The sequence below is a fragment of the Glycine soja genome, chromosome 4, assembly GCF_004193775.1.
Source record: "Glycine soja cultivar W05 chromosome 4, ASM419377v2, whole genome shotgun sequence".
Taxonomy (NCBI): domain Eukaryota; kingdom Viridiplantae; phylum Streptophyta; class Magnoliopsida; order Fabales; family Fabaceae; genus Glycine; species Glycine soja.
In genome coordinates, this window is record NC_041005.1 from 50,380,678 (window position 1) to 50,400,467 (window position 19,790).

The following is a 19,790-nucleotide window of genomic DNA, read 5'->3' on the forward strand; positions in this document are numbered from 1 at the left end:
CTTACTTTAAACAGAGAGACCATGTAGTACACTCTAGTATTAAATGGTGGAGAGTCATTAAATTCTAACCGACCAAAGAAAAAATACTCGGTCAAAGAATTATCAGGGCTGTATACTTGCTATATATAACTATGCCACTTAAGCAACTGTTTAAATAAATTTAATTTACAATTGATTTTGTTACTAAATGGTAATGATATGAAATAAATTGAAGTAATGAAAAAATCTCTTCAAGGCAAGTGCTACAAATAAGTATACTATATATAAAGTAAAGTATTTATTGAAAAAGAAATCAGGTATTTTATCGAAAACAGAAAATATATTTATTTATTTCTTAAGTAGTGCTATGTTTTTTAATAATATTTTTATGTTAACCCTTCTGATACTTTAAAAAAAACTATTGAAGGAAAAATTAAATTAAATTAATATGTAAAAACATAATGCTTTATTTAGTAAGAGAACTAGTAAATGAATATTATAAGAAGAATCATAAATATTTTTCACTCATTATTTCTTTTCATTTATCATTTAAAATTATAGCATATAAATTAAGAATTTAATCAATATTCTTATTTATAACAAGATAATTTATGTTTTCTTAATGTATTTTTTATTTCTCTTTTTATTATGATAACAATATTCGTTACACCATTGTTTATCTTTATTTCTTGATAAGTATATGGCATGATTAAAAATATAGTAGTAATTAATGTTATTTTAAAATAACAAATAGAAAAAAAAATGTTTCAAAGCAATAGACAAAAACGAACGGTGGACCAAAGTAATTGAATGTATTTAATAGGATATATTAAATACTCTTTAAAAAATAATTCCTTTAATTTTGTTAGCGCACTTCTAGTACTGGTATTGATATAAGAAATTCTCACCTCAAGTAACTTAATTAATTTTCTATTCAATAAATATTTTTATTAATAAGTTACTTAGTTCATAAATATTATATTTCTCTTGTATTTAATGCAAAGTTAAACAAGGTTACTTGTATAAATAACTGTCTCCAATTTTAAGCAACACTCAAAATCATACGTGACATATCAAAATAATCTTTTTTTTAAACAACTCATTAAATAACTCTCATTATATATATACTCTTATAGGCGTGAAATATTCATACACTTTATTGATGACTTACAATCTAGTAAGAAACCTAGCTGATTACTTAGAGAGCTTGCTCTCTTAATCATATTATTTTCTAATTATAAAATTCAAATTGAGACCTAATTACTTAATAATAGATCCAGTCCTTTAATTATCTTATATTAGAATATTATATATTTATAAATCTATATGTATGATTTTTAAAATACATTAACAATATTTTGACAATTGTTATTATTAATATCAGTTTTCAAAAATGAATTTTTTTAATCCTTATTTGAATTACAAATTGTTTTAGATAAATTAGTTATACGGGGTATTATTTATTGAGAGTGGAATATTAAAACTATTTAACTATAAAAATTTGATCGATATTTTTATAGTTCAAAAATGAAAAAAAATATAATGTAAATTGATTAATTGTACTATTACTCTTCCCAAAAATTCCACCGACACAATGCTGTTACAAGGTATTATATATGTGCAGTAAAAATATTATTATTATTATTATGATCACCAAACAAAACATAAGAACGTTGATATTCGGTAGTTGGATATTGACAGCATGGTACATGATGTTGAGCAGGCCATGGAAGAAAGAGGGTTTATTCCACATTTCTATTGTCATATGTGCAGCACCTCGCTGTCAAGACCAATTTATTCATGCACATTTCCTATACATGTAACATCGCTTTAGACAAATTACATTTACTATCACCAATGGCAGCCGTTGACCTATTGTATCAAACTTATCTATTAAGTCCAAGTGAACAAAATTAAGAGTCAAATATTGCACTTGGAGAGATTATTATTGATACTAAAATGCATATAAAAATGTTTAATTAATCTCTATATATTTAGCTACTAAAAGTTTGAGAAAGTCACAATTTTCTTCCACTTCCGTTCATCTCAGTGTACTTCCTTCTGAAGCAGTCACGAAAAATAGAATCTGTTATTCATTAAAACGGGTTCACCATTGTGAGTGTTAAGTAAAACATTAACAGCATGTCAGCATAATGGTCATTTGTGAGTTGTTAGAAAGTTAAAAGATAGCTTCCTTTACCTAATAAGCTAAATGAAAAGATAATATATACTAAAAATACTTAATATATTGCCTGAATTTTTGTCCTAAGTTAAATATGAAAATATTAAAAGTCAGCCTCTATTTTTTTATGACAATATCACTGTTGGCCACATGCTCTCCCCTCCCAATTGCCTAAGGTCAAAATAATAAGAAAAAGATTAAAATAGGTTGTCGTTGTAACCACCAAAAATAATAACTAGGCAATAATATTCACGTAATTAATCTTTTAATAATAAAAATAAAAAAAAGGGTGGCCTGGGTAGGCGATGCTGTAGGTAATTGTAGTAATTGATAGTGGCCTCATTACAAGTCAAATAACTTGCATGCATTTATTGTAATATAATATAATTGGTGACTCGTGGGTGGTGCTTGGGGCCATGACAAATGCATGGGACATGGTACAGGTCAAACGCTGCCCTCCTTATTAATTCTGCACTCTGCAGCATGGTCTTGCATGTATGCCCTTCCCCACGTTCTGTTACCAAGTCATCACAAAAAGAATAAAAAACTCAAATTAAAAAAAAAAAGGGTTCCATGCCATGCCCCGTTCATGCAACAATTAATACGCATTAATTGATTGGTAGGTTAGGAATAAATACAGCTGGTTTACACCAGAGAATGACAAATCACAATAGTATTACGTTAGTCAGCTATATGCCGTGAGCTTAGCATCATTATATATATAATAAAAAAGGCAGTATAATTTACGCATGTATGCTCGCATAATAAAACACCAGGAATGAGATGAGCAAATAGAGATCATGACATAAGTAAAGCTTTGATGGGAACATTATTCAGAAAATTGTGCAAGACTTTGTTAACGATTAAAAACGTAATTAATCATATCAAGCCCTTCGCATCTTTCCTTCAGAATTTGTATATGCCATTCGACTCTTAATAAGAGAAGTTTTATTTAATAGATTTTCTCTCTCTCTCTCTCTCTCTTTTTAGGATGTTTCTTCCTGCACCCTATAAGTCTCAAACGTCATCTGCTTTTTTTCCATTCTAAAAAAATAATCCAAGATGTAATTTTATTGGAAATTTATGGATTGCAGCAAGTTGCAGCCTTGTTTTTTTTTTTTTTTTTGAAGTTGCAACGAAGGTACGGGTGGAAAACGAGAAGTCCAACAAGATGTTGAATAGAGAAAAAAAGAAACTAGCCCACCAACAACAAACATTACCACTAGTCCACAAAATGGTGCAGGGCTTACAGTTTTTTTTATTATTGATAAATTTTTTTTTTTTTGTTGTTAATGGGGATTTGAATTTATAGTCTTTTTATCTTTTTTTTACTCTTAAGTTAATCTTATAATTTCTAATTTTTTCATAATTTAAAATTAACTTAGGCATAAGTTAATTTGCAGAAATTTTATTATATTTTTAAAAGATTATTTTCAACTTATACAAAGAGGTGAAAATAAACTAGGTGATTTCAAAAATCTTTTAGACCTAAAAAATTAACTTATTTAAAAGATTAAATAAATATTTATTGTTAGTATTTAATTATTATAACAAAGTTACTTTAATGTATTAAAATATTAGATGTGTTTATCTTTTTAAATGTTAAGTATGTTGATCTATATGAAATAGTCAAGTTAAAGTTTATAATTTACTTTATTGAATGATAAATTTATGTCTTGTTTATAAGATTTATTGAAAAATATATTTTATTCTCTCATAATATTTTCTCATGAATATTCTTAATATTAAATAAAATAGTTTTATTATTATCCTAGGTACATCTGAAAAGAAAAATAAACAAATAATTTGTATTGAAAAATAAATATTTTTTTGTGAAAAAAACTCATTCATTGCAATTAACTGTTACCTTATTAGAAAATTTATCGTATATAGTTGATTTTAATTACAATTTCTGATAAGCTTACCAAGTTTTAAGTTAATCGAAAATATTGTTCCACTATACCTGTCTTTTAAAAATAGTTAACCTTATGTTCCACTATAAGCTTCAACTTATTGAAAAAAAAAATTAGAATAAATAATTACTTTTATGAGTGTGTAAAGCATTAATAAATTGATTCTTAGATTATAAAAATTCAAATTTTAATATAAAAAAATAATAAATCTAATCCATCTATTAACGCCTCTTTATTACCATTTATCAACCGTCCACAGGGATGAAATCACTACTTGTCTTTTTTTTTTTTTTTTACGTCACATGTACTTACTTCATACGAGGTAAATCATCTGATGTAATAATGATGTGTCGCTTCATAAATCTTCGCCTCACCGGATCCCACCAGGTTCTATACCACTGGTTAAATATGCGCGAGATATCGCCGAAAGAAACCCGACACAAACACAGAGGGTTGCTAACCAAAAATAAAGTAAAAAATAGAAATCGAAAAACGAGAAAATACAAGAGAAGATAAAAAAAAAGAGTTAGTGAGAGGAGAAAGAAGAAAAGATAAGAACGAAGATACACCGCAGCATAAACCCTAGCTCGAAAATATCGCGATAAATCGAAAGATTATTCAAATCTGCGATCTCCGTATATCTCTCCGTCATCCTTATCCTTTTTCTTTCTTTCGCCTTTTAATTTGTTTTAAATGCAATTGATTTTCTGCATCTATGAAATGAAATCTAGATTTAATTCACTGTGCAATCGGGAGGAAGATTTAATTCAATTTGTTTGGTTCTTTGAAGGATTTGAATATCTTAATGAGTTTTCAAAATGAGTAAAATGAAAGATGATTTGAATTTGATGCTTGACTTCACTTAATGCTTTTGCAAGCAAAGGAAGAGTTACAATATTTGATGGAACACTTTGTCTCTTGAGAAAATTCACTAAACCACATAAGTTTTATTTATTCAAGTGCATTGCTTTAATTATGGAATGATCACTGTTGTGCACTTGTGCTTGAATGACTGTGATTCATGTTATAGCGTGTTGTGTTTCTGATGAGATTCTTACTCTATTTTTCTGGTTTGATCTTTTCGTGTAGGTTTTCATATACTTATTCTCCAGTGGCTACGTTACTGCATCCTAAAGTAAGTTGAAGCCTATGTTCCACTATACCTGTCTTTTAAATAAAGCCGATGCTAATTGTATCATTAATGGACCTAGCATGATAGCAGAACACCACATTGCACTGCTTTTGATAATCACAGGAAAATCCCCAATTCAACGGCCAAAACACAGTGGGTGAAACAGCTGCATTGGGCCGCAACAATCCACAATGTGCTTCTTAATCCTCAAAGACTTAGTTTTTCATTCTTCCTCTTTATATTGTAGATTTATAGGAATTTTGAAGGGTTAGATATATAGTAAAATGATAACAAGCTAGTGAGGAGGGAGAGGTGGGATTTGGGAGGGAGAAGAACAAGAGACGTAGAATGTTTAAAATGAGTCATTATGAATTATACTTGGTGCAAACATAAAATAAATTCATGCTGCAATGGCCATAAGAAGTATCCCAACTGTCACAATCACAGTGGCTGCAATTGTGACCACATTTTCAACCGCAACTGTAATTTGAAACCATGGGACCTAGTATCAACTAATTATTGTTTATATCCTAGGATCCTAATGACTTCATTACCTTCTACATTAATATTCTTCTTAACATACGAGCATCATTTTCTTTAGGGAGTTTAGATATCAATTTTTATTTTTCATTTTGTCGATCCTTATTTTTAATTTGAATATGTTAACTTACTCTTGGTTACTCTGATGCAAATGTAATAAATTAAGAAAACCCAAAGAACAGCTTATTGAATAATGTGCTGATTTTAATTTTTTTAATTGAACTCTGGCAGTGGTTCGGGAAAAAGATGTCTGTTGGGAATATGCAGACAAATTAGATGGAAACAAGGTAAGGTGTAAATTTTGTCAAAGAGTTCTGAATGGTGGCATAAGTAGGTTGAAGCATCATTTATCTCGATTCCCTAGTAAAGGGGTAAATCCTTGTAGCAAGGTCAGAGATGATGTTACAGATAGAGTAAGGGGTATAATAGCATCAAAGGAAGAGGTCAAAGAAATCTCCAGTTCAAAGAAGCAAAAAATAGCAGAAGTCAAGTCTCCCAGTAATCTTTCAGCAACTAAAGCTCTTGTATCTTTGGATGTAGCATCCCCTGTCATGAAGATTTTCCCAACTGGCAATCCTATGACCCCTTCCTCTACGAATAACCAAGAGAATGCAGAGAGAAGTATTGCTCTATTCTTTTTTGAGAATAAGCTAGACTTCAGTGTTGCATGATCTTCATCTTATCAGTCAATGATTGATGCCATTGCAAAGTGTGGTCTTGGATTTACTGGTCCGTATGCAGAAATCCTAAAAACAACATGGTTGGAAAGGATAAAATCAGAAGAGGGATTACAGTCAAAAGATGTTGAGAAAGAGTGGGCCACTACAGGTTGCACCATTATTGCAGACACATGGACAGATTATAAATCAAAGGCCATAATTAATTTCTTAGTCTCATCACCATCCAGGACCTTTTTCCATAAATCTGTGGATGCCTCTGCATATTTCAAGAACACCAAGTGGCTGGCTGATCTTTTTGATTCTGTAATTCAAGAGTTTGGCTCTGAAAATGTTGTGCAAATTATTATGGATGGCTGTGTTAACTACACTGGTATTGCTAATCATATTGTGCAGAGTTATGGAACTATATTTGTATCTCCTTGTGGCTCTCAATGTTTAAACCTAATCTAGGAGGAATTCTCCAAGGTTGATTGGATTAGTAGATGTATTTTACAAGCACAAACCATATAAAATTTAATATACAATAATGCCTCATTGCTCGATCTTATGAAGAAGTACACTGGAGGCCAAGAACTTATCAGGACTGGAATCACAAAGTCTGTATCCACCTTCCTGTCTTTACAGTCTATGTTGAAATTGAGAACAAGATTGAAGAATATGTTCCACAGCCATGAATATGCCTCAAACACTTCGTATGCAAATAAACCACAGAGTCTTTCTTGTATTGCTATTGCTGAAGATGGTGATTTCTGGAGGACAGTGGAAGAGTGTGTGGCCATCTCTGAGCCTTTTTTGAAAGTATTGAGAGAAATATCAGAAGGGAAACCAACTGTGGGTTCCATATATGAACTAATGAGCAGGGCCAAAGAATCAATCAGGACACACTACATAATGGATGAGAATAAGTGTAAGAAATTCTTAGATATAGTTGATAAAAAGTGGTGAGACCAACTCCATTCACCTCTACATGCAGCTGCTGCCTTCTTGAACCCCAGTATCCAATACAATCCTGAAATAAAATTTATTTCTTCTATAAAAGAAGACTTCTTTAATGTACTGGAGAAATTGCTTCCTGTACCAGATATGAGGCGTGACATCACCAATCAAATCTATACTTTTACAAAGGCACATGGAATGTTTGGCTGTAGCCTAGCAAAGGAGGCAAGGAATACAGTTGCACCTTGTAAGTTTTAAAATAGTGTCCCTTGATACATTTTCTCTCTCAGAGAGCCAATTTTGTGATGAAGTTCTTTTTAAGCTACATCTTTCAATCCAACATTAACTTTTGCGAAACTTAATTAGGACTTTTTTCAGTTCATTTTTGGTTAATAAGATTCTTTTTTGTTTCATTCACCGGACAACTAGTTAGCATCTGATTTCAGTTGCACTCTAAGAAACTTGGGTTCAGCTGATGTCAATCATGGGAACAGCTCGTCTCATTTGGTTTAATTGTTATTTATATGTTTTTTTTTTTCTTGGGAGGGAGGACCACATGAAATTGATATGCATCTGTCCTATGCTTTGTGCTTTTGGTATTCATCATTATTCTTTAGAGTTTAGAGAACAACAGAACAAAAACAACACAACAAAATGTTTCTGACATGTGTATTTTTAGCAAATGCTGGACCATGCTTTGATTCTCGGGCATCATAGCAATTGTATTACTGAAGCAGTGGCAAGGATGCTGATTATTCAGTCTGTTGTTTACCTTGTACAATGGATTTTGAGCATGTTCTAATAAGAATTTGATTTTTGTTGTTTACTATTTCCTTTTTTTCCACTGTTTTATTAGCAAATCTGCTGGTACCATTACACAGTAGGGTTAATTATTCTGCAGACTCATTGCTTATTCGTTGTAGGGCTTTGGTGGGAGCAGTATGGTGACTCTGCTCCGGGGTTGCAATGAGTTGCCATTAGAATATTAAGTCAAGTTTGCAGCACCTTCTCATTTCACAGACAGTGGAGTACCTTTTGGCAAATTCTCTCTGAGAAGCGGAACAAGATTGATAGAGAAACATTTAATGACCTAGTTTATGTAAACTACAATCTCAAGTTAGCTAGGCAGATGAGTGCAAAGTCTACAGAAGTTGATCTGCTTCAATTTGAGGATATTGACATGACTGCTGAGTGGGTGGAGGAGAATGAAACTGCAAGTCCAACACAGTGGCTGGATCGTTTTGGTCCTGCCTTGGATGGCAATGATTTGAATACAAGACAGTTTGGTTCTTTCTATATTTGGTGCAAATGACCCTATATTTGGATTGTAATTTTGTATTCATCATGTACCATAGCAAGTGTCTTTTCTAGTTCTAGATCGTGTTCAGCCTTGATGAAGTAGGGCTTAGTTTTCCTTGTAGGAATGTATCTGAAAGTGATGTAAAGACAGGACTCTATTATTTGTCTCCCGTTCTCTACTCTCAGCCAACATGTGGGAGCATAGATTGTTGATTAATGTGTTGTAAACTGTAATTTTGTTGTATTGGAATTTAGAAATTCAGTAGTTTTCACGTTTGATTTTGGAGTTACAAGTTTAGCAGAAATTATCAATCTCTCATTGATAACTTAAATAAATACAATATAATCTGTTTGATATTAACTTCGATTATTTTTTATTGATAAATGTAGTTGTTAATTGTTAGGTTTTGTTAGTGTAAAATTTGGAATAATTCAAACTCTCAATCTTTTTTTTTTTTTACTACAAAATCGATTTTATAATTCTCATTTGAGACTAACTTTAACATAAAATATGATGTGTTATTTATGATATCATAAAGATAAATTATGATATAATAATTCTTTCATGATAAATTTTTACTATTATTTTTATATTAAACAAGTGACGAATTTATGAAAGTTTGGGGAATTTTTGTAAACTTTCAAATTTGACATCCTTGCCCGTGAACATGTATGTAGCTAATGGCTAATTCCACAATTTTTGCTATCAATAGTTTTCCATTTTAGCACTCAATTCAAATTTGATTAGTCAAAATTGAAATAAGCTACAATAATTATTTAGAGTAAATATTTTGTTTGATCAGTCAAAAGTCAAAACAAGAAACGAGCAAAACTTAAAACATCCGAAGTGGGAAGGCACTCGCTTGTTTACGCAACGCAGGTGATTGTTAGTTTGTTACCCGTTGGATTCGATGGACTACGATTTCAGAAGCAGGTCGGGCCCACAACCTCCGATTTACCGTCCGCCACCGCCACCGTCACCGTCACCGATGTACCGTCCATCACCGTATCAGCAGAATCCTACTCCTTCTTGTAACTCTCTCATTCCGAAACTGATTAGGGGTTTAAGTTTTTAGTCGCGTTTTCGCGGTGGTGAAATTGATTTTTTCCTATTGAATGTGCAGCAGGATTTGGCGTTAGGGTTGGTATAAAGCCAGAATATAGGATCACACCGCCGGTATGTTTTGCTTTGCTCGATTCTGGTATTATTATTTTGAATAGGTCAACTCAAGTTCAATATAAACCTTATTTCTAGCTCGAATTAGATTCAAACTCTATACGAGAAAATAGGTTATTTAGCAATTTTAAGTTGTCATTTAATCACAAACCATTATTACTCCTAACTGATTTTTCCCAAATAAAAATTGGTGACATAAAGAAATAATTGGTGGCCAATGGCAAAGCTGAAGCATCGTTAATGCAGATTTCCTATGGTTATAAACTACCCTTTGCTTGATGGCCACTCTGTTGAATATCAGTTTTAGTTTTAATTTTCATTTATGCATGTAGCTGACCTCGGCTAGTGGAATCCAATGGGGTTTATTCATATTAGTTTTAGCCGATTTTTTTTGCTTAAATTTCATTTTGAGGGTGTTCTTCTCCATGCCAAGTGTGTGAAAATACTAAAGCTTTGCATAATTGATTTCTGTTCCGTTAGTTGAATATGGTTTTTTAATGGTTATGACAATTTTGCAGCCTCATTTATCATCCCTTGCGGGAGATAATCCACGGAGCAACTTCCAATTTGATTTTGGATTGGAGAGAAAAATTTTAGCCGAAGCAGAGAAGGATAACCCAAATTGGAGCAAATTTGGATCAGAAAATGTTCCGACTAAAGTTTCTGATTCATCAACAGCAAAGGTTTGTTCTTCATTTAGAGCAAGTTCCAATATGCTGTTGTAGCGTAATAATTTTTTTTCTGGAATTTATTATGCAGAGGTTATAACTTAAACTTACTATTTGTTAGTTCATGGTTAATTTGGTGCACTGTTTTTCTGTATATAGATAAATCAATTACTGTTTCCAACTCTCTGTAAAATGAAACTTTTTTTTCCAGGTTACTGCTTTGGATCCCATTGTGAGCAAATTTATGGCCATGGGGCTTAGCCAAGAGGCTGTTCCCATTGCCGTTGAAAATTATGGTGATAATCCAACCAAAGTATGTTATGATCCCTGTAACTCATTATTGACATGATGTTTGAGATAATAGAATTGCTGAAAAGTATGATTATTTTTCTGAAAAATAATGTCATACATCCCTCTCTCTAATCTCCATTCTGGTTGAATAATTCTTTGAAACCCAAATGGTTTTTCCCTTGATACTATGATTTCTCTTCAAATTATTAGTGCGACTTGTTTTGGTCATCAAGTTGATTGTCTTTTCAATAACGATAGAAACTCATCAGTTTGATAAGATGGTTACCCTAAACATTGAGTAGAACTTTGCATGTCTTGCATGATCTGCTTTTCTTCTTCTGATCACTCATCCTTCTGTGTTGGTTAGAAGGGTAACTTTGGTGTTCTGTGGAGTCTACTGGTTCCTTTCATTTACAAGCGTCAATGATCAATAAGGGTTTGACATGTTATGCTTTAAGCCTAAATGGAAGAGTTTCTAACTCTGTTTCTATTCAACTAGACTACTTTTTGACTTGTTTGCATTCTGTTAAAGCTTTTCCATCTCTCATCTAGAGTCTGCTTCCCATTCAAATATAACTCTTCTTGTCAACCTTGAAGGAAATGCCTTTCTTAGAATGAGAGAATTTCAGTAACTTTTCCCAGCTTTGGTCTGATTTCTAAGTTTTTCGTGCTGTCATTCCTATGATGACCAAGACTAAACTTCCCTGTAGGTGTCATACTGATAATTACATACACAGAATGGTTCTTTGTATTGTTTGTACTGACCCCACTGGCTGCATGTTTGTGGTGTTCAAAGTAATCATTATATATATATATATATATATATATATATATATATATATATATATATATATATTTTAATTTTCTATTGGTTTCAATACCATCTGATGGGTTTATGTTTTTCTTATTTAGACTATTGCTAAAATTCTTTTATTTTACATTGCTAGTTGCCACAGTAGTATTGTCACCCTTTCCAGATTACTTTGTTTTTTCTGACTTGATGTATTATTCATTCGAAGGTTCAGGAATTCGTCAATGGCTACACCCTTTTGCGTGAAATGGGATTTTCATCAAATAGCGTTGCTGACGCCTTGGTTATGAATGACAATCATACGGACAAGGCGCTAGCACATTTCCTTAATGGCTCATCCTGAGACTCCTGAAGCAATATGTTGGGTGTATCGTTTATCGATCAAGGAATGTGTTAGTTCCTTTTGTATAATGATAAATAACGGTCAAATATAGGTTGGAACATGGGCAATCTGTTGTTGTCTTTTTGTTTTACACAAATATACGTTGAAGAGTCGTGGAATTGGTTTGAATGGATTGGTAGTTCCTTAGAGATAACAAATAGAATCTGTTTCCCCCTTTATTATGCTTGCTTTTGGCCAAGACCTTAACTTCCTAGCTATCCCATTGACTACTATAGAGCAATTGAAATGCGTTTTATCGCTAAACCAAAGTGGAAGAAGAAATGGCTATGCTTAACTCGTCGAAAAGAATTTTTGAAAAATACTTGGGAAGAGCTATGGTGGTTTTTTATTTTATTTTTTTATCGATAAATTTTAGTAGATATTATGTTATGTAGTCGAAAGATTCAAATCCAAGGCCTCTTATCACTCAACTCTTATGCTTCTTCTCTCAACCACTAAATCACCTTATATCTCCCAACAACTATGGTGTTATAATTAAATTTGGAATAATAAAGGTCTCTGAAAATTTTGTTTTAAAAGACTAAAAATAGAACAATGGAATGGCCAAAGACAATGCATAAAAAGCCGGTGACAGTGCATACAAATAGACTAAAAATTCATTTTAGTTTCATTTTCATTTAGCAACTTAAGTTTATCTAACTTTTCAATTTCTTCTATAAGAAACGGTGGAAGAAATGGAATAAATAATAAATCGTTGAATTGTATTATTTTGTATCAATGATGTAATCGCACTGATTTATCCGTGTATTGCAAGATAAAAAGTCAATATACGAATCATTGACTTGCTAAACTATATCAAATGATGAATGTGATTAAAATAGCGAATCGTAAAATTCTAATAATAAATTGTATGAATAAAACATAATTATGACTCAAATTTCCCTGCCTATTTCATATACAAAAACAAAGTTCCCTTTATGGCAAAAGAGATTGTCAGTCACCATGTCATTCCTATAAATACTTTCACTACATTTTTGGATGTTCTTCTACTAAGAGGAGTCATCTTCCCCTACGCCCATGTAACGAAGGAAAGAAACATAGAATGATATAAACCAACTCATAGGAGGCTAGCTCTTAAAAAAAAACCTTATTGGTGGCAAGCCGAATTTTTATTTGCTGTACGACGTTGCATGCCTTTAGTAATAGCAGCTAGTAAACCTTCAACCGCACAACTTGCCACCTGTACTCATAAGCTAATGAAACTATATTGTTCGATGGACATCAAATCTAGAACCAGAAGCAACTTTTCAACAGACATCTCTAGGAATCACTTTGCTTCCAATAGAAATTAAAAAATCTTAGGAAGCAAACCTTCTAACAATTGATGATTCCTGTGTATTACGTTTGTGATCTTCTCACAAGAATGCACTGGAATCAACTCAAACACCAGCACAGATTGCTCCTGAAAAACATAATCATGTATCACCTAAAGGTTGCAAAATAAAATTTGACATATATATGTCAAACATTATGCTAAGTAAATTCTGTATATAGTTTCTTGTATACTTTAAGTCTGGCCATCTTTTCGGTGTCTATAAAACTAATGTCGTGAATTTTAAACTAGCACACATGCACATGCAACACACTCATGAAAAGAGAGGGAGACCTGTCGACCAAGATGAGCAACAAAACTTGGCCTCATCAACATGCTTCACATCAAGCCCGATAAACCAGGATCCAGCACTCACATCATCGTGGGCATAGGTACGGAGAATAGATCTGTCAAGTCAACAGATTCAAGATTGATGCATAAATGGCAACCAACAGTATAGGTGCAGCTAAGAGTGTATCTGACCTGTTTATTGATATAAATTTAGCCAAAGCTTGTGATATAACATACATCTCTCCTGATGCATGACGAAAGTATCTGTTGAACAGGAAATTTGAGCATAATTTCAAGAGGAGATAAATAGATGACATGAAGAAAAATATTTATGATACTTAGTGCACATCAATGCATTCAGAGTTGTGCACCAAAACGCTAGATACATTAAAAATATTCAGCTCGTACATGATAGAGATACAGTCTAGCTATATTTTGCAAGGACTTGATATTTTAGCACTACAATGTATACTTATGTCACATAATAGGCTTCTCCCATAAAGATTGTTTTATGAAGCACGTAATGCAGTTTTACTTATGGGATCAACAAACTAAGCTGCAGAATACCATGCAAAAAACCTTTGTTTCACCAAAGATCCACTAGCAGCTATTCAAAACTGGTCAATACCGTGTCATACATAACTAATTTATACAAGTTTGATATGCAGTAAAATTAATGCAGTTGTTCAGTCATATGAGATAACTGGTTGTGTGGCTTACGATTTTTTGTCACCAAATTTCCACCACTCTGGTTCATACCATTTATGGTTCCTGTCATATTTCACAGATACCAGTATGAGAATCATAAAATATTCTCTATAAAGCACATAAAATAATACATTTTAAACAACTTAAGGGGCTTACAGCTCAGAGAAAACTTCCCCTGATTTCATGCATCCCATGTAAACACGAGGTTTGTCCAAATGAGTAGCTAGTGTAGCTCCCAAGGCATCTGTGCAGGAAAAAACAAGTTGTGAGACATATATACATCAAAAAATGGGAAACAATTTCTTTGGAATTTTATTAAATAAGGTGGAAAAGCACAAAATAAAATGTTATCATAAAATCATAAATTGCAATAACAGGAAATATTAGTTAAATTGCATTATTAACAATTATCACTGTATCCAGTCAAAGAAAAACTAACCAATATTTACATAGACATCATCATTGACTTTCGCATAAAACTCAGCATCCCATTTGTCTGCAGCATGAGCAAAGAACAATTTGGCCTTCTTTGGGAATGCATCATTTGTTTCCACATGATTATCCTGTCACCATAACTTTTGAATGTGAGCTATCTACCTTATGCTCTTGAACCTTATTCTCCACTCAAAAGAAGCCACAACATACAGACATGTTATGAGCCTCAAGCAAGTTAAGCAACTACAACCACAAATGTATGCCTGCTTATCTAAACTACTGTCTGAAAAAAAAAAACTTATGGAGTATAGCATGCATAGCATATAATATAAGAATTGATGTCCACCCAAGATTGGTGACAACTCAAATATAGACCCATACAGAAGAATAAAATATATGTGATTATAACCATTGTCCATTGGAAACAGAAGAATAAAATAACAAAATGCTCAGTGAAATAACTATGTAAAAAATACAAAAGTTATTGAAACAGGTTTTTCTTAAACTACTTGGTCTAACTTGACCAGCACAATTGGTTGTGGTGACAAATTGCTTGCAACAGAATTCTCAGTGGTGAAATTTCCCCCTATTCTAACTTTTATCAACTTGGTAGATTCAATTTTTGCATGGGCAGAATTCTCAGGGGCATTATTGAATCTATCCAAAAAATTATACTCTGGAGGTTCCATTTCCAAATTCAGAATAAGACAACTCAATAGGATTTTCATAGAAAAGTGAATGCCAAATACCTAGAATGTCCTGTTAAATTTGCAATTCAAATAAAATAAGCTCCAAAGCATGTGAAGAGATAAAAAAAAATCCTTAAATTAATTGAACATACGAGAATTATGAAGTCATTAGTCAGCCTATTCTCACGATCAATGTCTTTATCTTGATTGTCTCCACGATTTTCACTGCAAATAGTGTATGCAATTTATAAGCAATGTTCCAATTGACAAACCCCAACCCCAACAAGTCTAAAAGTAGGAATTTGAACCTTCTACCAATAACAAATTGCACAATGATGCCCTTTCCTTCTTCAATTTTTTTCAAAGATGCACCTATAAAGATAGTAATTTAAAATTAAAACCTCATCTGAACCTCAATCTTAGTGCAGTAAGCTGTAAACAAACTATTAAAGCAAGATATATTTGAAAAAAAAATCATGATCACTCGATATAACTATGTTCAAAATCAATGAAATAAATCATTACATGTGATATACTATAAAACACAATAGCATTATAGAGTTTTCTTATGAGTCCTGACTCATGATCAATACCAGATATTAAAGGAATTTAAATTCATCAACAAGAGGATACTGACTCTTCTTTCTAGTGTGGAAACGAAGATAGGAGCATTCTCCTTAGAGGTAGAAAAGTAAAAATTGAAAGCTCCTCTTGTTTCTTTATCTGTACCTTAACTCATTATCAACAGGTGCTGTGCGGCAGAAGTGTAGAGTTCAGGCTTCACATAAATTCTTTACATCAAATTTCATATTTACTGCTATTTTATTCATTTTGAAACCAACACATAGGCAAATGTATACTCAAGACATGTGGCACCAAGGAAGAGAAAGCAAGAATATATTTACCACTCCCCATCCATGCCTTTCGAATTGCATCTCTATTCTTCTGGCGACCAAACTTTGTCAGTATACCTATCACGACCAACGGCCTTCTCATTGAGTAAGTTCCATTAGTCTTTATCAAGGGTTTTGAAACAAAACCCTCTTGTCTAGCTCCAGCAAGTTCCGTCTCAATTGCATCGAGCTTCTTATGTTGTTCCCTACAATCAATCACCATAATTTAACGTTACAACCACGAAAGAAGTGAACAAGCGTTTGAAATCCAAAGGAGATCATCAATAAAATCCAACGGCAATAAAAAACCTTTAGCTCATTTTTTAAGGAGCACATTTAAGTAAAATTTAATTCACACCTGCAGGCTATGATCTTCAATGTATCATCCACAGATATAGCAGATTGTCCCTGGAGTGAAAACCTTGCGGTTAAGTTAGCCAGAACAAGAAGTAGAGACACGTGTCCATCTGCTAATGCGTCGAATTATATAATACAGTATCCCACAGTTGATCTACTACACAGAGTGAATCCTAATTCCTTAATAATAAAACACACGCGATCAACCAGTTCTCAAATTCATAAAATCGACAGTGCCAGATCAAATTGAAACGCATTAATTGGATTCGCAATCACAAAAATTAAATCTAGTGCAATAGGTCGGTGATTCGTCCGTACGGAAATCGCGATAACGACGAAATTGAAATTAAAGCTAAATTTTTAGAAGGATTACAACAGATCGATGAAGAAGAGTGTGAGGAGTGAGTAGTGGCAAGTAACTGACCTGGCCAGTGATCCTATCGAGCTCTTTGATGAGATAAACGCGATTCTCTGCGTCCTGCCACAGCCTGAAGAGGAAAACTGAGAATGATTAAAAGTAAGCGCAACGGAAATTATGGAAGGAAGAGAAAGAGAAGAAGAACCTTCCAGCGACGTAGATAGAAGCGAAAGTGGCGAACATGGAGATGAGGAGCGCGGGAATGCGGGATCGATTATTGCCCATACTGGAGAGTCTGTGACTCGATCCCCTGATCTGCATTTTTGAAATCAATGCAAATGCAATCTTATGAACGATTATGATATTGTATATGTAGATGCAGAGAGAATTGGATTAGAATTCGATAGATGCAAAGCAAAGTCTTTGGTGCTGCGGTTGCTACTTTTCTGGTCAAGAAAGTCACCAAGAATCCACTCTCTTTCCCCCTCTCTCATTATTCTCTTACCAAACTATTAAATAAATGGAGAAGAAATATGTTAAAAATTAATATTTTATTAATTTGTATTTTTTTCCTCTTTCAATGATAAAAATCACCCATTTCTTTTAGGAATGTAATTCTTGTTAATATAATATATAATTAACTGTGGAGGAAAAATAAAGATAATGCTATTAATTATTTTTTGTGAATCTCACTAAAGCTTTGATATATTTTTTTAACAATTTTCTAATTATGCCTAAAAAACTATTTTATCTTGTTGTTTTAGGATTTTATGATGATCTGAATTCTCTTTTTCAGCTTAAGAATAGGTACTTCAGTTTGATTATTGTTTGCATTGGATATCGTCTCATTTTAATTTAGGAAATATAGTTGTTCGTTTTTTTTATATAGGGAAAAAGAGTTGATTTATTATTTGGATTGGGTTATTTGGATTTTGGATTAACATGTGGAGAGTGACTTTGGATTTTTTCAGACTATACCATAATATCTTTTATTTTTCATACAATCAATCATGTTTAAATCAGATAAAATTATTATGGATGAAAAAAATTTGTTTCTAAATGTTTAACATAATTACAAACACAAATTTAAACTTGAGATCATTAATTGAGTTAAAATAATGCACATTTAACTGACTTGGTGTTCATTTGGATTGACTTAGTTATTTTGTTTAATGTAATATTTATTATTGTGTTTAATTTATATGAAATCCACTAAATAAGAATGAAAACCTATTAAATATGAAATTAAATTCGTATGACATTTAAATAATATTCAAAATATGTTATTAAGAACAAGTTATTAATACATAAAAAAGAACATGTTATTAACATTTTGATAAGTTTGGCACCCCTTAAAAAAACTTTCAACATATATTTAGTTTTTTTCTCGTTTTAAAAAAATATAAAATAGCTTTTTAAAAATCATTCAAAAACATTCCTTTTTGTTCTTTATTCTTCAAATGAACAAATAGGCCCTTGAGGATTTTCTTGTCGTTTGTTTAACTCTTATTTAATTTGAGACTTTTAAAAGGATATTTGAATGAAAAAAATTATAAGCTAGAGCGGAAGGCTTTAGGTAAAGGGTAAATCTTATCCTTAAGAGTCTTTTTGGTAGAGAAAAAATAGTAGGGAAATGGAGAGGAGTGAGAGAAAATAAAAGGAAAATTAAGAATGAAGGGTGTTTGGTATGATAGAAAGAAAGAAAAATAAAAAGAGGGATTTCATTTTTTTTTAATTTCTCAATTGAGTGAAAATTCAATAATATAACAACGTTTCTTAGAGCTTTTGTTGGTAATTTTATTTTTCAGTCAAAAATCACTATAAATTATTTAATTAAGCAAGTTTAACAAATATATAATAATTCTGTGATGGTTTAAAATTGTCATAAACACTTTAACTGAAGGTTAGTTAAGCTATTGCATCATAATACCATCTATGAAGGCAATATTTGATCACATACAAAGCACATCCAAAATTTTAAAATACATGCTACGCTCAATAGTGACCCTGATAGGAATCGAAATTAAAACTGGGAAAATCTAAAAGCATCGCATAAGCAGTAGCCATTAAGCTACATGAATCAATTTTCAACAACTAATAATCGATTGTTACCTTCAACAATTTGATTATATTGTAATTTTTTAATATTTTTTTTCCTATTTCTCTCTTTCTTGTTTCTTCATCTCTATAACATTTTACTCGAGACAAAGCGCAGTCTTTGTTGTTTTTTGGGGTATAGAAATGAAGAAAGACAAAGAGAAACTACATCCATCCCTCTCAGAAAAACTACACTTGCAGCATCAACAGTTAGCTGCAAACTAACTTCAGGGGGAGGGTTATAAAAAAGCATAAGCTGTAAATCTTCATAAGCACCTTTCTTGGCTAAGGCATCGGCACAATATTGGCTACCCTCTCTATGAGTGTCCTTGATTTGGACATTCCACTAATACTGAAGCTGGTCCCGAATGTTAAATATTAGAGCTGCATACTGATGGCAGCAATCAACATGACCATAGATAAGCTCAATATATTTAACTTCAGTTTGAGTGCTTTTTCATTGTTATGATAATGATAATATACACAAACTTAACTACCCTAATTGATAAAAATAGGTAATAAGTTATTATTAAACATATCATTTTTCCAAATTTAATTAATATTTGATTCATTTGATTATGTTCCAGTTATAGGATATAACTCATATCAGGACACTTCATTATTGTGAATTATTGACCA

The 19,790-nt window shown here is 32.1% G+C and overlaps 2 protein-coding genes and 1 long non-coding RNA gene across 4 annotated transcripts; 2 read left to right on the forward strand and 1 right to left on the reverse strand.

Annotated features, from left to right (window-relative positions):
* Positions 1 to 4,750: 4,750 nt before the first annotated feature.
* Positions 4,751 to 8,938, forward strand: LOC114410330. The gene is made up of 3 exons (XR_003666289.1): positions 4,751 to 5,209; positions 5,978 to 7,609; positions 8,286 to 8,938. It is a non-coding gene; the product is annotated as an uncharacterized LOC114410330 (long non-coding RNA).
* A 522-nt stretch (positions 8,939 to 9,460) lies between these two features.
* LOC114410332 lies at positions 9,461 to 12,172 on the forward strand. 2 transcript variants are annotated; one of them, XM_028374244.1, is made up of 5 exons: positions 9,466 to 9,693; positions 9,786 to 9,838; positions 10,357 to 10,521; positions 10,718 to 10,819; positions 11,817 to 12,172. In XM_028374244.1, exons 1-5 carry the CDS (start codon positions 9,573 to 9,575, stop codon positions 11,949 to 11,951), a joined length of 576 nt encoding a protein of 191 aa, XP_028230045.1. In that variant the 5' UTR covers positions 9,466 to 9,572; the 3' UTR covers positions 11,952 to 12,172. The 2 variants fall into 2 exon arrangements, with proteins under 2 accessions (XP_028230046.1, XP_028230045.1); XM_028374245.1 differs by lacking the exon at positions 10,718 to 10,819 and having other exon boundaries at positions 9,461 to 9,693.
* Positions 12,173 to 12,818: 646 nt separating this feature from the next.
* Positions 12,819 to 17,540, reverse strand: LOC114410331 (hydroxyproline O-galactosyltransferase HPGT1-like). The gene is made up of 12 exons (XM_028374243.1): positions 17,260 to 17,540; positions 17,121 to 17,184; positions 16,698 to 16,747; positions 16,352 to 16,545; positions 15,755 to 15,818; positions 15,599 to 15,671; positions 14,762 to 14,885; positions 14,479 to 14,566; positions 14,335 to 14,385; positions 13,807 to 13,878; positions 13,618 to 13,730; positions 12,819 to 13,413 (listed from the first exon to the last, which is right to left on the reverse strand). Exons 1-12 carry the CDS (start codon positions 17,373 to 17,375, stop codon positions 13,391 to 13,393), a joined length of 1,032 nt encoding a protein of 343 aa, XP_028230044.1. The 5' UTR covers positions 17,376 to 17,540; the 3' UTR covers positions 12,819 to 13,390.
* Positions 17,541 to 19,790: the final 2,250 nt, after the last annotated feature.